Below are 17,653 nucleotides of genomic sequence, written 5' to 3'. Positions count from 1 at the left end.
TGGCTCCCTTGGCCAAGAGAGGCAAAACTTCCTCCTGTTGGAGAACTGCCAGGTGATCCTCTGACAAGCGATGGTAATGAGGGGGCATGGCTGGAGGGGTAGTCTCGCAGGGGAGGGGTAGCCCCTTCAGACTATTTGCAAAATCCATCTGTCTGACGTGAAGGTGCGCCAGTGGGGGAGGTGATGGCGAATCCTGACGCCCACCGGTGTTTGATGGGCCTAAAAGGCCGGACTAGGAGGATTTGGAGGCTGCTGCAGAGCTAGGGGGGGTTGGTGGACTGGCCCACCCGCTAGCCCCCTGAACCACGGCGCTGGTTTCCACGTCCCCGGCTGCACAAAGATTGGGGAACTTGCTGCCGTCTGTGGCTTTGGGCGGGACGTAGCGGTGCACCCCTTCCGTAGCCATGAAAGGAGCAAAAAGCAGACTGCACTGGGGGGCTGGAGAGACCCAAGGAGTTGGCCGTAGCCCACGAGTCCTTGAAACGTTCTAGAGCGTTGTCTGTTTAGTCGTAAAAAAGGCGACGTCCATCAAAGGGCATGTCAATCAAGGTGTTCTGGACATTTCCCAAAAATCCAGTCGATCTCATCCAGGCGTAGCGACGAAGGGCTACAGATGTGGAAATCGGCCTGCCTAGAGAGTCAGTGGTATCCAGCCCACAACAGATGGTAAATTTAGCCGCATCCCTCCCGGCGGCGACAGCCTGGAAGAGCACTGTCAGGGCCTCCTCCGCACACTCAGACAGCACCTGCGCAACCATATCCCACACAGAGTGGGAATAACGGCCCAATAGATATGCAGTGTTTACCGACCGCAGTCCCAAGCTGGTGGAAGAGAAAATTTTCTTCCCAAGATGATCCAGCTTCTTGGATTACCTGTCTGGTGGAACGATAGGAAATGCACTCTTGGAAGTGAAGGTTTGGACCACCAAGCTCTCTGTGGTGGGGTGTTGGGAGAGGAAAGTGGGGTCGCCCGGAGCCGGGCGATGGCATTGGGCAATCATCCTTTCCACGGGTACCCCCGTGTTGGGCCTGGAACATGTGCCCAAAAGGACGTCGGTAAGGGCCTCATTAAACGGCAGCAGAGGCTCGCTGGCGGCTAAAGCACCTTTGTCAGGTTAGTCCTGACCGCCACCGTAGGAAGCTCGAGGTTGAAGGCCTCGGCCGCCCGACGCAACATCACTGCGTATGACGCTCCCTCCTCCATAGCCATGGTAGGAGGAGACAACATGCCTCGGTCAGGATAGGTGTCAAGACCAATGGTATCTCTCAGTTCCTCTCTCCAGTCCTGCTCAGATTCCATCTAATCAGTTAAAGGGTCACCTGACACCTCCCAAGCTTCCTCCTCATCCTCAGGTTGCCAATCTGGCCGAAAAGGGACCCCAGGAATAGACAGGGCCACAAAAACCCCTCTCTACGCCGGATCCGCTTCCTTTGGCATCGCAACAGACGCTGGTCATGTCCCCGGCCAGCGTCGACCCCGGCCTCCATTCTAAAGTGGACGCAGAGTCGACTGCAGGCGCTCAAGCAGCTTTCCAGACGGAGCACGACTTGGGGTCATGGTCGCGTTCCAGGCAAAAGAGGCACATGTGGTGCGGATCAGTAACCGACATGATTAGGTTACCGGAACCACTTACCTTGAAGCCGGGCATCCCTTGTGCACCAGGAGTCTATGGACTCAAGAAAAGAAGTTGACAGAAGTCGAGAAAAAAAAAGTCTGTCTAAAAGTGACTGGCGGTACCGCTCTCTCTAGATCTTCGCTGGCTGGCGTGGAAAAAGAAAGAACTGACGTCAGCACGCGAGGGCAGCATCTAAGTAGCTACTGTGATGTCATACCGGCGACCATGACGCCAACGACAGACGCGGAGTCGACTGACTCCACCTTCTGACGCAGAGAGGTACTGCATGACGAAAAAACTTTCCGGATCCAGTCTGACGCCTGGGGGTAATTCTAAGGTAAGGAATCTAACACAAACGTGTTTATTTCAGCTATAATAATAATAATTAAAAAAACACCAACACCGCCATGCTGATATTGAACTAACAATGGTTCTTGCAACTGCCCGAAAGCTTTCACTGAGAGAGAAATGGGGTTAAGGTATCTGGTTCATTGGCTATGACCTATCTGGCACTCCGTTCACAATATGGAATAAAGTATGTTTCCTAATGTTTATTGTTCTGCAAGTTTCAAACTCGGTCATAAGCAATTCATGATCTCATTCGTTTGCAGCAAGTATAGTTCTACAGCTCTGGTATATGTCCTACATTGGTGAGCTTATTTTTTTATTTTGTTTTACAGTTCTATACTGTAAAATTATGAAACCTTGAAATGCCGTTTTCAGTATTTAAAACAACTATCATCCAACATCTCTCACGTAGGACACATTATACCACCATCCTTCTAAACATGTAACCTGAAAGGGCTCGCAGGAGATTGTAGTGCTTTGCAGGCTTATCGGGAGTATAAATTGGTATACAAATATTGCAATACAATAGCTGAACTAATTCTGACCTCTGGTTATAGCTCATTCTCTCTTTAGACTCAATCCCCCTGACCTTCAGTGCATGGCTGCTTTAGTATCACCGCCTCACATTTCTGATCAGACTGAGCTCATAAACTCTTTTTGGCATCAAGAGGTTGTAACATCCCATGTTAGACAATTTCAAGATAGACCTCCAACTACTTTGGTAGTGAATTTTGTCAGTCACCTGATTAGATCCTCTCTATGAACATGTAAAAAGAGGCTCCTGGTAAAAGAATGTGATAGCTTGTTCACTTTCTTGCTGATGTAGATGATACTCCAGTGCTCAATTGGAAGCAGACATTTCCACGGCTGCACATTTTATCAAGAAGTGCTCCATAAAATATTTATTCTTGGCAAACAAATATGGATTGGCTCTTCTACTCACTCTCAATTTCGCTCTATTGCAAAGTGCACTCATAATGATGTAAATGTTAGACTAGAGCTTATGCCTTACGAAACTTCCATGCAGTCTTTGGTTAGCCCCAAAAACCTGACTACAGATTTTCAACATCAAGCCGCTAGGCTCTGGGATTATTGGGCAAAATTAATCTCTCTCTTTCTGTCTTTAACTCCTTCACTCTATTCTGTTCCCTCTTCCCGCTCTGGTAAACAATGTTTTAAACACTGCAGGAAAAGACCCAAGACATCTGGTAAAGAAATCAGATATGAAATCCATCACTACACCACTCATCGTAGAACACTAACAATCATCTTGAAATGTGTTGACGTTTTTTTTAGCCCAGGTGGTGTGAAGCAAAGGAGTGTTAAAGTGCAGAGAATTGTTCTATGCCAAAGTCTTGCAAGTGAATCCCCCCACTATGAGCAATAGGGTTACACAGATGAGAAGCTTGGCCATTAGGAGTTTTCTGGAGTTGCAAAGGGATCTATTTGATGTGTACCCTAACTTGGAAGTGCCCTTTTGGCTTCCTTTCTTTACAGTTTGCAGCAATGCTTCTTGTTCCGGTCACGAATTCCTCATCATCACTTGTTATCCGTCAACACTAATTACTCTGCTAAATGTATTATACTAAACATAGTCTGAACTTTGTATAGTTTGTCTATTCTTTCTTCTAAGTAATCAGCAGGAACACTCTACATAAAAAACAGGAGAACAATAGAATACTTGTAAAGTGACATTAAGCCTTAAATAAAATGTGAGCCCATTCTTGTAAAAAATTAAATCACTAGAATCCTTAGATTAACAGAGAAGGTTCTAAATCCTCTTGATAAAAACTACTGGACGACTACCCTTTTCTAATAAGAATGCTAATTTCGTAAGTGGTACTTTGGGTGGAGAACTGAATGGGAAAATGCAACAGCTCCTAGAAAATAATTGCAACTCAAATGTTAGGGGAGTTCTGCAATCTTCCTAAATTGCATCGACTGAAGTCTGCATATTCCATGCCATATTACAGTTCAAGATTTACAATATTCAGGCATTTGCAGGTTTTGGTGTCATAATTTTTTATTGGAGTTCAAAGATAGGCTATTTCATAGGTTACTAAGGATTTCGAACGATCATGTCTCTGAATTGTCGAAGCCTCCCCTGTAAAGCTACCATCTAGCTTCTGCCTTCTTAGAGAGTTTTAAGGCAATTTTTCATGATGGGAAATCACAATGCTCTTAATCGCTTTGGTTATATGTAACAATTGGTAGATTGATCTTAAATGCATGATCCTACCTTTGGAAAATACTTTGACAATCCCATGAACGCCAGTTGTAGAGTTAAAAATGGAGCAAAAATAGACTGTGAAGAGAGGAAAAAGGCATATGAATAAAACAGAACTGCTAACTCAACATTTATACACATAAAATTGCATTCAGTATTTTCACAGTAAAGGACCAATTTTAAGAGTATGCAACAGCGTAACTGTTTTGCCTCCATTTTTTGAGAAAATGACACTCCAGAGACATTAGCAATTGCCCAGTATTTCTTAAAAAGGTAAGTGCTGGCAAAAAGTCATACAATAATTATCTCATGCTATACACAGCCCTTTACTGAAAAAGAAATGCACAAAAAGCACTAAATTATTTTTAAATGAACTAACCCTCGTTCCAGACACCCACATAGTCTACAAGAAATTATGCTCAAAGTTGTAAATGACCTGTGCTCTGCAGGAAAAAAAAGCACCAATCTCCAAAATAGCAAAAGGCCTTGCGCATGAAAGCTAGAGGTCAAGAGGAAAGTGAGAGAAAAATGTAAAAAAAAAAAAAAATCCTTACTACCAAAGACAAGTTGGCCAGGAAACAATAAAAGGAAAATTTTCCATTTCCAGGAAAATGTTAAAATAGATAAATCAATTGAGTTGCCTAAATGAGACACCAAACATGTATTCAGAAAACATATTACCTCATTGAAAAATAGGAAAAGAAATGTTGATAAGATCAGCCCACTCCCAACTTACAAACAGATTATTTTCAACAGTGACACTGAAACGTGCAAAGGAAGGGTTTTGTTTTGAGCATGTCTCCAACAAAGAGACACACAAAATCCTTTCACACAAGACCAACACACTACTAATGAAATACTATTCCTTCAAACACGGTTACATTTTTCTCCAAACACCTTATCTACATCTCCCATCAAACACTCTTATATATTTCTTCAACCACATCTGGGAGAATGCTACCAACTTCTTGCACCAAGCAGCCCAGTGAAATATTGAGTAAGTTAAATGTTAACAATACAATAAATAAAATCTTGGATCCAGAATCTTAAACGTGACAGTCATCATCCTCAATGTTAAGACAACAAAGAGTGAAAAATAAATGGCTATACACTGAATAATTTTAGAATCTTGCTAGTCAATTCACCACCCTCAACCTAACGTACCAAACAGGTTGTGTGGTTTATAGTACAGCGTAGAAACCATCATGAAGAGTTTAGATGAAGCTCTCTACTGGACAGGTGAATGTTGGTCTTCTTGTTTGTGATCTCTACTGTTTTTGACCCAATTGCACACTAAAATAGTGTTGCATATTGTAAGCATGCAAATGCTTTCATAGGGAGCATCTGGGCCAGTTCTCGTTCCTTACCAACAGACATAATCAGCTGGTAAGGACCAAGGACACAGCCTTGTGTTATATGGTGTTCTTTAGGTTTCAATGCACGTTCTATGTGATGCTCTCCTTAGTTTCCAATGCTTTCTCCACTGCTGTTGAACTTATACCACCCACAGAAGGAATCCAGTGGTTCCATGTGTATGATTCTACTCACTGATAACCAGAGGACAAACAACTGTACTTAAATATTTCCTAACAAAAACATTCATCACTCAAAACAAGTTTAACAACACAGAACCCAGTATGGCTAAATCTTCTAAGATTTCAACACGATAAGGCAGAATCCCTAAATTTTGATTACTGTAATCTTCAAAATTAGCAAAACTATTCATGTGCATACCAAATTCTTTACAATCTTACTTTCCAAAACATAGCTACCCACTTCAGTCTAAAGGTACATTTTTAAGTCAAACTGTCAAATAATTCAGGTTTCAGAGTTATTCCCTAAAAAAAAAATCAAATGGCAGATTCACTGAAAAACATGAAGGTTAAGGTGACGTAGTTAGATGAAAATGTAAATTAAAACTTAATATTTTAAAATCTAAAAGCAACTGAAATGCACTACTTGTAGTGAACGGAAGTAACTATAACTTGTGCACTTGCCATGCACAGTGGTGTCACCAGGGAGGTTATTTCAGATGTCATGAGTCAATGATGTCAAAGACCATGTCATGGGATATGGGATGTCTTAAGCAGTGCATGGTGAGGGCGCAGGTTATAATTACTTACGTTTTTAGGATTTAAAATGTTATCTTTTAACTGAACTTTCACCGGACCATAACATCACATTAAGCACCCCTTGAGTGCCCAGTTTTAAGTGTCTCAATAACAATAACTTGCTTTTAATAGCAAACATGAAGTTTGATGTAGTTGGCCAAAGAAAAAGTGCTATGGAATTCTACTACAACTACTCCCCTACCCAATCATTGGTTTAATGTATGCAGAGTTGTGCCTTTGCACAGTTTTTTGTTTCTTCACATGGAAAATAACTCTTAATGAAAGCCCTCCACCGCTACACCACCTTAAGTAAGGAGGTGTTAAATTCCCTTTCTAAGGAGGTGTTAAATTCCCTTTCCCACTGCAGAAAGACGTTTACTCCTGACTTTTAATCTGAGTGTGTTTCCAGGGAGGGAAACCACATGCAAAAGGTCAACAGATTTAGTAAATTTCAAGCTTTCACCTACTTCACCAGTTTGGTCCACTAAGTTGATTTTTGGGCATCATTGCTGGTCAATGCATTTATTAACATAGATACGGCTGAACTCCCTACTTCTGGGTCTTGCTACATAATTAGTTCCTGTCTTTACAAAAGGGAGCCACACTGATCCCAGATGCTACAGACCCATTTCCCTAACTGATGCTACCAATAGATTTTTGGGAGGGTAATTTTTAATAGAGTAACGGAATCAGTGCACAATAATAACATTATCTCTCCCCTTGTCAATATGGGTTCCGAGAGAGGCTAGGTACAATGGAACAGTATCTAAATCTGCATTTGTTAATAGGTAAATATACCATAGTTAGGCACTGTCCATTTTACCGGACGTTCATGGATTTGTCTGCCTTTGACAACAAGGTTAAAGAGCCAATTTTGGTAAATTTTACTAGGGACAAGGCTTGATTAAACTCTTGTCCATTGTCTATCTACTCTGCATCAGAATCTGTCAGCTAAGTTCAGATTTGGGCCCAATGGTGAACTCTCTGACCCAATCATTTTGAACTGTGGTGTTAGGCAGGATGTGTTCTAGCACCGTTTCCGTTTGTTTTAAACATTAACAAAATTAAAGATCATTTGAAAGCCGTTAACCAACATGTTCACCATTCCCTATACCTGTACTTTTATATGCAGGGGACGCTGTACTCCTTGATCAAACTTCAAATGCCTTGTGTTGTCTGCCAGAATTTGTGTTGGACCTAGATCTTTCAACAATCTATTTTCAAGTCCCATACTATGGCTTGTGGTCTCAAACATCATTAGCTACATCTGCTCTCCATGAATGAAAATGGTCTAAAGAGTGTGGCTAGTTTTCTCTATTTAGGGTTCAAATTTGAATCTAGTGGCTCCCTGGCTGAGAATATTAAGGCCTTCAAAGCTACGTTCTCTCAAGCTGTGAGTTTGCTTTTTAATATCTGTCAGGCAGTAGGGGATAAGCCATTTAATTCTCTTTTAGAGATATAAAAGACAGAATGTGTTCAAGCTGCTAGCTATGGGATTTGGGGTTTTGGAGAGTGTTGTGCTCTGCAAATTGAGAATAGATTTTGCAGGTTCCTTCTCGCTCCTTCCACATTCTAAATCTCATTATTTTTGTCATGAAGAACATGCCTTGCGTACCTTGAACCATATTAGGTTGGGACCCCTTTTGTTATGGCTCGCAGTGCGAAATAACCATAGGGCTACTTTGAATCAGTATATCATTGATAATTGTTTGCAATGTGAGCACACTTTGAATATTACTTGGCTAAAATATGTTCAACAGCATTTTGCCAATTTAGGCAGACCTTATTGGTTTTAGAATACATCCACTTTATGTAAGGATGTCAAATTGTCTGTCAAACGATTATCTATGGAAAGACGTTGTATTAAAAGAGAACGCCAGGACCTAAGTAAGCCAGTTCCTTGACAATACATTGTTTTAAAATCTAATGTCGGATTGTAGCTTCATTTGATAGCTAGTATCTAATAGTTGTGTGAAGGCTCGGTTATTGAAATTTAGAGACAACACTATATGCTACCCACTATGTTTTCCTTTTGGGTAATATGGCCCTTTGGATAAGATAAAATGTATTTGTCATGGCACCTCTGTTCAATCCCTGCTACATTTTATTTCATTATGTAATGTTGTAGCATTTTGAAATCATGCTCTTTGTACCGCTATTAAGGATACATGAATTAAAGCAATGCAGAGTTGCCCTCGTTATTTACAATTATTGACACATGAAGATGTGTTCTTCCGCGTGGGGAGCTCACTCAGATCAGCTGTATTTTATTGTAAATGTGTGAATATACAAGCGGGATATATTTTTATTTATCTGTTTTTATATGTATACTTGTAAGATTGTCTTTGACACTCTAATACAGATTGTTGATTGTTGATTGACTGAACTCTTCAATTGCTTTATCATTTTACTTACCACTAGACAAATGCTTTCATGACAAGTTTAAAGACATGCACTAAGCATTTGTTACCATTTTTACATACTGCATTTAACATTAGCTTTAGCATTTTCTTGGCTAAGTGCCAAAATGAATATGCTACTTACTAGTATGCATCTGTTCTTGGCATGTAGGGCTGCTAACATTCATATCTTTGCATTAGATCGCCACCTAGTGTTGGGTCCGGATGATCGCACATTGTTGTCCTGGAAGAGTCTTCGAAGTATCCTGAGATGGGTGGCTCCTCCCCTGGACTACAGTGCGCATGGGCATCGGCTCCATCCCCAGATTGTTTTTCGCCATTGTGGCAGAGGATGGAGTGAAAAGTGTAAAGGATGTCCATGCTAATGATTGAATACAATAGTATATCTGCAGCTGCGACAGGCACCGGGGAGGAGGGTGGGCGATATGAATGTTAGCAGCCCTACATGCCAAGAACAGATGCATACTAGTAAGTAGCATATTCAGTTCGAGGCATGTGGGCTGCTAAATTCATATCTTTGCATAGAATACATAGCAGTCCCTCCATCAGCGGCGGTTGCCCGTGCCAGCTGCAGAAACCTGAAAAAGTGTCTTGAGAACAGCCTGCCCTACAGCCGCTTGCTGTTTGGAATGTACATCAACACAGTAGTGTTTTGTAAAGGTATGTGGTGTAACCCACGTGGCTGCTCTGCAAATGTCCTCTAGAGGAATGTTTCCAAGGAAAGCCATGGATGCCCCCAACTTGCGTGTGGAGTGTGCCTTTGGGGGTATTGTTAAAGTGCGCTTGGCTTTATGATAACAGATTTGAATGCACTTAACAATCCATCTGGCTATTCCTGCTTTGGAAATTGGGTTGCCTTTGTGTTGTGGTGAGAAGGCAACAAAGAGTTGTTTTGTCTTCCTAAAGTGTTGTGTCCTGTCTATGTAGTACATCAATGCCCTCCGTACGTCTAACGTATGGAGCATCCTTTCCGCCACTGTTTGTGGGTTCTGGAAGAATGCAGGCAAATCGATAGTTTGGTTGAGATGAAAATGTGACACCACCTTTGGAAGGAATTTGGGGTTAGTACGTAGTACTACCCTATTTGGATGAATCTGGATGAATGGCTCTTGTATCGTGAGTGCTTGCAACTCACTTACGCGTCTTAGTGACGTAATGGCAATTAGGAAAGCAACTTTCCACGTTAGGAATTGCAGTTCGCACGAGTGCATTGGCTCAAACGGTGGTCCCATCAGTCTGGTGAGGACCACATTGAGGTTCCACACGGGAGCTGGCGGTGTTCTTGGGGGAATGACTCGTTTCAGGCCTTCAAGAAACGCTTTAATGGCAGGCACCCTGAAGACTGAGAGATGCTGCCTATTTTGAAGGTAAGCTGCGATGGCGGATAGATGTATCCGAATAGAAGTGAACGCTAGTTTGCACTTATAAAGGTGTAACAGATAGCAAATGATGTTAGGGATAGATGCATCTAGCGGGTTTATGTCATTGTCTGCACAGTAAATGACAAAACGCTTCCATTTTGCGGCATAGCATGCTCTGGTTGACGGCTTCCTCGCCTCCTTGATGATGTTCATGCATTCAGGAGGTAGGTTTAGGTATCCAAACTCTAAGACTTCAGGAGCCAGATCGCTAGGTTGAGCTGTTGCGGATCTGGATGCTGAATTTCTCCATGGTTCTGCGTCAGAAGTCTGGGCGTGAGGCGCAGTCTTTGATGCGGGACCACTGAGAGTTCGAGGAACGTGGTGTACCATGCTTGGCGCGCCCACGTTGGAGCAACTAGGATGAGTGTCATGGAGTGTTGCCGTAGTTTCCTCGCCACCAGTGGTATCAGGGGTGTCGGGGGAAAAGCGTAAGCAAATTTGCCTGACCAGTTCATCCATATCGCATTGCCCTGCGATTGGGGGTGTGGGAACCTGGCGGCGAAGCTTTGGCATTTTGCGTTCTCCCTTGTGGCGAACAGGTCTATGTCTGGACGCCCCCACCTTTGGAAGTACGGCTGGAGTACCGATGGATGTATCTCCCACTCGTGCATTTGATGACTGTATCTGCTGAGCAGATCCGCCATCTGATTGTCCTTCCCCGGGAGGTGTTCTGCCATGAGGAAGATGTTCCTCTGAATGGCCCACTTCCACATGCTCTGAGCCAGGTGAGACAGCTGTGGTGAGTGGGTGCCCCCCTGTTTTTGGATGTAGTACATCGCGGTCATGTTGTCCGTCCGGACTAACACCACTTTGTTGCACAGATGTACAATGAAGGACTTGAGTGCCATGAAGATCGCCATCAGTTCTAGATAGTTGTTGTGCATCTTCTGTTGCTGCGTCGTCCATAGTCCCTGCACTGTGTAAGTGAGCAGGTGTGCTCCCCATCCCTGGAGAGATGCGTCCGTTGTCAGGATAACCTGTGGCACTGGCTCCTGGAACAGTCGGCCCTTGCAAAGGTTGTGTGGAGTCCACCAATGCAGAGAGTTGTATGCCCGACTGGTAACCAACACTAGGTCTGTTAATTGTCCCTGAGCCTGTGTCCACTGATTTGCTAAGCACTCCTGGAGCGGGCGCATATGCAACCGTGCGTGAGGGACTATGAAGATGCAGGAGGCCATCATGCCTATCAACTGCATGAACACTCTTGCTGGAAGTGAGTGTCCCGGTCTGAACTTCTGGATTAAAGACTGTATGCCGTCTATCCTGACCTGGTTTGGTTGTGCCGAGGCCGTCAGGGTATTGATTGTCGCACCCAGAAACTGCCGGACGTGTGCCGGCTGAAGGTGTGACTTCGGGTAATTCAACGAGAAACCCAGGTCGTGAAGGAGGTGAATGGTAGTCGACATGTCCGCGGCGCACTGCTGTTCCGACCTGGCTTGAACGAGCCAGTCGTCGAGGTAGGGGTAGACATGGATGTTCTGCCTCCTGAGGTGCGCTGCTACAGTCGCCAGACACTTGGTAAAGACCCTTGGGGCAGTTGTGACTCCGAAGGGTAGGACTTTGAACTGATAATGCGTGCCCTGGATAGTGAATCTGAGGTACTTTCTGTGGGACGGATGTAGCGGAATGTGGAAATAAGCATCCTTGAGATCCAAGGTTGCTAAGAAGTCTCCTTTGTTTAACATAGGAAGAATCTGTTGCAGTGTAAGCATGTGGAAATGCTCTGACAGTATGTACAGATTGAGGGGACGGAGATCCAGAATTGGTCTGAGAGATCCGTCCTTCTTTGGAATGAGGAAGTACAGAGAATAAACCCCTGTGCCTTCCTCCCCCACTGGCACGAGCTCGATTGCCCCTTTTTGCAGCATCACCAACACTTCCTGCTGCAATAAGTGCAAGTGCTCAGCGGACATAGGTCTTTGCCTTGGTGGAATGTTGGGTGGAGTGGACTTTAACTCTAGACAATAACCGTACTGGATAAGCTGTCGCACCCACCTGTCTGTGGTGATGTTGATCCAGACGGGCAGGAACTGCTGTATTCTCCCCCCGACAGGTGTTAAATGGTCGGGGGGCAGTGACAGAGAGTCACTGGTTGCTCGGGGCAGAGGAGCGTGAATTGTTGCCTCCTTTGCCACGTCCTTTGTTGCTGTTTCCCCTGTAGCCCCTCTTGTTTTGTTTGGGGTACGAGGACTGTGCTCCACCTCTAGGGAACTGTGACTGTTGACCCATCTGTCCTCTGGTGACTCCACGGGCACCTGAGCGACGAAAATTATTGCCACGAAACTGCTGAGATTGTAGGGCCCCCATCGATTTAGCGGTTTCAGTGTCCTTTTTAATTTTTTCCAGGGTGGTGTCAACATCTGGACCAAACAGTCTATCCGGATTGACTGGTTGATTAAGTATGGTTGTTTGAATGTCAGGTTTGAACCCCGATATGCGGAGCCAAGCCTGTCTTCTGAGCATGACACTGGTGTTAATGGCCCTAGCGGCTGTGTCCGCGACATCAAGTGCGCACTTTATGGCCGCGTTGGAGATCAGTTGTCCTTCTTGTATAATCATTTTGGTGCCCTCTTGAAACTGCGGAGGCAGGTGTTCTACAATCTGCTCTAGTGTGTCGTAATGTGATCTATCATAACGTGCCAGTAGTGCCTGTGTATTTGCAATACGCCAGAAATTGGCAGCCTGTGCAGCCACTCTTTTGCCTCCTGCCTCTAGCACTTTGGACTCCTTATCCGGGGGAGGAGCTTCACCCGTTGTTTGGGAGTTGGCCCTCTTGCGTGCGTTTGCTACCACCAAGGAGTCAAGCGGCAACTGTCCTCGAATGTATGCAGGGTCTGCAGGCGCTGGTCTGTACTTTTTTTCAATACGTGGGTTGACCACCCTCGCCCTGGTAGGCTCTTTAAAGATGTCCGCAGCATGCTTGAGGACCCCTTTGAGCATAGGCAGGGTCTTTACATTCCTTTCCGAAACTGAAAATGTGTCGAATAGAAAGTCTTCCTCAACTGGGTCAGCATGCATGTCCACATCATGATTAGCAGCTGCCCTCTCAATGAGTGCATGAAAACCTGCAGAATCCTCCGTAGGGGATGCACGTGTACTGAAAGTCTGTGGGTCTTGCCCCACATCTTGGGTGCCTTGGTCCCCAATGCCATAATAAGAATCTGGCTGTGCATCAGGTTCATTTACTGGGAACGTGTATTGTTCATCTTCACCATAGCCCTCACTTTCAGAGTGGTCTGGAGACGGTGTTGGGCTCCTTCCCAGAGGAGGCTGAATAGGTTCCATGAGGCCTGAGGCGTCCTGTGGAAACTTTTTCTTCTTTAGGGGAATGACGTAGGATTCCACCGGTTGCGAAGTGATCTTCCTTTTATAAAGGGTTAACTTCCCCGTGTCCGCGTCTATGAAACACTCCGAATCCTCTTCAGGGTCGAGCACTTGACCCGAAGATGTCCCTGCCGTAGAAGATTCCGACTTCTTTGGCGTCGATTTCGAGGAAAAGGCCTTTGGCACCACTTTTGGCGGTAGAAGGAAGAGGAGCTTACTTGCCGGCTTGACCGGGACGTCTGCCGCCTTCTGCGTCGATGGCGTTGGCGTCGACGAAGAAAAAGCCTTGTCTTTAATTCTTTGTAGTGAAGCAGCCACGAGAGATGCGTCGGTGACCGATGTCTTTGGCACCGACGAGGTGGCCTTGCCTTCGGATGCGACGTTCCGTTGGTCTTTTGGAGGGATGGACGGCGCCGACCCCGAGTCCCTGGAGCGATGCGCAGATGTCCCCGTTGGAGCCGGGGCTGTGTCGGTTGCCTTGGCAGGCTTCGCCGGCGCCGGCGCGCTTGTCTTGTGCGTGCCACCCTTTTTAGAGGATCTCTCCTCCGGCGCCGATTTCGACCCTGTGGAATCGCCGTGTTTCTTCGACTTCTGCGGACCGGAGGTCGACGGAGTCGATGAGGCCGCCGGTTTATTTGTTTTTGCTGTTGCGACCGCCATCTTAGGGACGATTGAGTCCTTAACTTTCGGTTTCGGTTTCGGGTCGGCCATTTTAGGTGCAGTCGAGACCGTTGCTTTCAGTTTCGGTTTCGAAACCCTCGGCGCAGCAAGTATGTCCGTGGCCGGGCCGGCAGGCGGGGCCGTGGCTTGCGCTACAGGGTCTTGGGTAAGGCCGACAGGCGATCCCGCGACCCTCTCCTGATGTTCGTCAACTTCGGGGCATAGCTCGTCCCCTGAGCTATCTTCCTCGGCCCCATAAACCATAACGTCGTCCCCTACCTCGTCGACGTATTCAAGGCCCTGACCCACGACTCCGTCGTCGTCATATTCCGGATCAGCCTCGACCTCCGTCTCAGGCGGGGAGATTTGAAGATGATGGCTCTGGTCCTCCTCTTCTTGGTCGCCGAAGATGTTATCTGGATCCGGGGCCGCCTGTTTGGCCACAAGGCGCACTGCGCGCCGAATCGTGAGAGTTTTCTTCGACCTGAACTTCGCACAGGCCCGGCAACTTCCTTCGTCATGGTCTGGCGAAAGGCACTTATTACAGACCGGGTGTACGTCTATATGTGGGTATTTGGACCCACAGAGCGGACAGAGTTTAAACGGACTCCGCTCCATGTTGGGAACTTAGTGTCGAGTCGCGATGAGAAGGCCTCGATGTCCGAAGAGTAGTAAAAACTCTGGTGATTCCGGCTCCGAGAGACGGAAGAACTCGAGACCGTACGCAAACAATACCGACGTAAAGAACCCAAAGCCTTTTGGCCGTAAAAAGTGATGTTTATTCGGTTCCGACGGAGAGACGTCGAGACCGCATCCGAACCCAATGGCGGAAAAAAACAATCTGGGGATGGAGCCGATGCCCATGCGCACTGTAGTCCAGGGGAGGAGCCACCCATCTCAGGATACTTCGAAGACTCTTCCAGGACAACAATGTGCGATCATCCGGACCCAACACTAGGTGGCGATCTAATGCAAAGATATGAATTTAGCAGCCCACATGCCTCGAACATGCAGTCTCTAACTGCACAATAATACCCTAGTCATTTACTGTCACAGCCACTGCCTTTTGACATGTAGATTCATTGAATCTCTTCTTTTTTGGTCTAGCGTAGAAAGAGCTTGCGCGGTCTCTCCGAGACATGCTGTATATACTTTGTGGGCTTACAGCACGAACACTGCTTTTCATTTGTTTATGACAGTGTCCTTTGTAAATCCTTGCTTCTGAGTGATTAATCTTTCTTCTTTGTCCCACCTTCTCATCAATTGATTATTCCCACAGAGCAGCGCCCTTGTACTTTCCACTCGTCCCATTTTAGCAATTATCTAACGGACTACATCTTCTGTGATTCAAGGGCACTGCACACAAGCCCTCTCTCTTTTCAGTGCTTTATTACTCCGGCACCTGCTTTCATGTGTCATTATTGTGGACGAATCATTATATAGCGCACTCTCGACCCGCATGTTTTCAAGTGATTTACATGAGCGCACAGGTTGATTAAATGATTTGCCCAGAATATTGAGCCGACACAGTGCATTTTCACATGCATTTGTGTAATTAACAACCATTAAAAACTCTCAGGGTGTTCAGACTCCAAATATAAAACCAGGCATACTTCTTAGTGTGGCAAAAAAGCAATGGCAAAACTAGTAGGTCTGCATTGGCATCGAAAAGGCAAGACTTATTGGGTATGCCAATGCTTGTTCTTGAATGTTATTAGTCTTCTCTGCTGGTAATATTTATACATTTCCAACCTTTCGAACTACAAACAGATTTGTAAATAAGTGTACTCAAGCTCAGAGAGATGCTATCAGGCGACTAGGACACGCACACTGAAATTTAGCGACAGGTCAATGAAGAAATTCTGAAGCACAGTCTGCCAACACTAAAATGTAGAAGTAGATTCACAGAACAATGAGGCAAAATAAAAAAAAAGTTATACTTTACCAAGTACTTGCATACAAAACCCCTGACTCCAATGGCAAGAAGAACACTTCCAATCAGTCTGAAAATTCTAAACGAATCAAACTCTTCCACTGCGTTGCCATTCTCTGGATTTGGTTTTTCACTTATCAACTGGTTTCTCAACTTCATGGCCTCATCAAACCTAGATAAGTATTGGTTTAGGCCAGGCCGTGGTACTTGCTGTGCAGAATCCGTAGATACCACATCACTGCGGCTGCGAAGGCGAACAGCACTGTTGTTATCATTATTGAGTTCAGAGGTTTTTATGAAGTCCATTCTTTCTCCCAGGGGCCCTTTGAGATCTGTGAGGCCACCACGATTGTCGTTTACTGCTGCCAGGGTGACAGCATCACCTCCACGCTTTGTAACAGATGAAATGAGCAGGGAATCTGGCTTGTCGTGCTCAAGCTTCGAAGATATATGTTCATTCTCTAAGGATGAGAAATACAACAAACATCATTGCCATGTTTTATACTGTAGAGGACAAATGCTCAGCACGAGTAATCCATAAATAACGTTTTTATATATCCTAGGGGTAGCAAACGATATAACTCATTGTCAATATAACATACTTTCTACACAAAGCACTAATTCACTCATGTTTGTGTAACTGTAAAAAAGGTGGATACAAATCACTTTGGAACGCTGGTCTTTGAACAAAGCACCAGGTTAATGAAAATGTTTTCACATATGCACATGTCCGGGTATGGTAGGTGTTGGACTTGCCCCTTTAGGCAGGTTCACCCCTGAACTTTTTGCCTTAAGCTCTGATATGGTGGTTGTGATTTAGGCCGCTGCGCACTTTAGCACTGTGGCCCAGTGTAGAGTGCGTGCACTCTCTGTGGTACATTTGGAAGGTTGGCCTGCCCTCCCTTAGGAAGGCATGGGGATTCCCTGATCAGTGTGTGTCACTGGTAATTCCTGTTATGAGAGGAGCTGTGTGGTCAACTCTGGTATGTCTGAAATCGTGTGAATAAATGCTGTGCAATAGTGTGCACAGATTTATGGTGGTTATTTTAGAAATGCCAATTTTAGAAGTTGGCATTTCTGTGTCCTAGGTGTCTGCCTGCATGATGTAACTTGTATGTCTGTTTTGCGAGTGACAGGAGCGAAGAGGTGTGGGTGGCTCCAGGGGTCAGGGGGAGTCTGCCCAGTGGTGAATGGAGAGATCTGCATGCAGATGGGAGGGAGGAGTTGCACCTGGGACCTGAATAGGGCTGTGCCTTCCCTCCACAATGCTGGATCCGCCCTCTGTGGTGCGTCTGATCCCCGAGTCCCCACCTGACAAAGAGAGAGGAGCTGAACAAACTAAAGTGCTCCAAAGCCTCCCTGAACCAGTTGTATTTGGTTCCCCCATGCCCTGCAACTTTACACAAAGGGAAATGTAGTATAAATATAGGGGCTGTGACCCCATGAAATTGTTCAGATCTTGGTGTGCTGTTCCTGCTGGGGAGTGCTGCTGCTGGGACCCAGGGGGGACTGGCATGAGGGCTTGCCTCCTTCTGCTTGCTTTTTGTTCCAGGACCCTACCAAGACTTTGCTGCACTTTTGTGCCCTGGGAGC

General features: G+C 45.4%; 1 protein-coding gene across 1 annotated transcript in view; it reads right to left on the bottom strand.

Annotated features, from left to right (window-relative positions):
* CAMLG (calcium modulating ligand) overlaps positions 1–17,653 on the bottom strand; it is a 162,295-nt gene that overhangs the window by 50,698 nt on the left and 93,944 nt on the right. Inside the window, exons 3-4 of the mRNA XM_086931495.1 lie at positions 16,073–16,521; positions 4,204–4,269 (exon numbers count right to left, since the gene is read on the bottom strand). Of these exons, the coding sequence (XP_086787621.1) occupies positions 4,204–4,269; positions 16,073–16,521 (515 nt within the window). The remainder of the gene's footprint in view (positions 1–4,203; positions 4,270–16,072; positions 16,522–17,653) is intronic.

The sequence above is a fragment of the Lissotriton vulgaris genome, chromosome 7 (assembly GCF_964263255.1).
Source record: "Lissotriton vulgaris chromosome 7, aLisVul1.2, whole genome shotgun sequence".
Classification (NCBI taxonomy): Eukaryota; Metazoa; Chordata; class Amphibia; order Caudata; family Salamandridae; genus Lissotriton; species Lissotriton vulgaris.
This window is presented reverse-complemented; position numbering and strand designations above follow the sequence as displayed.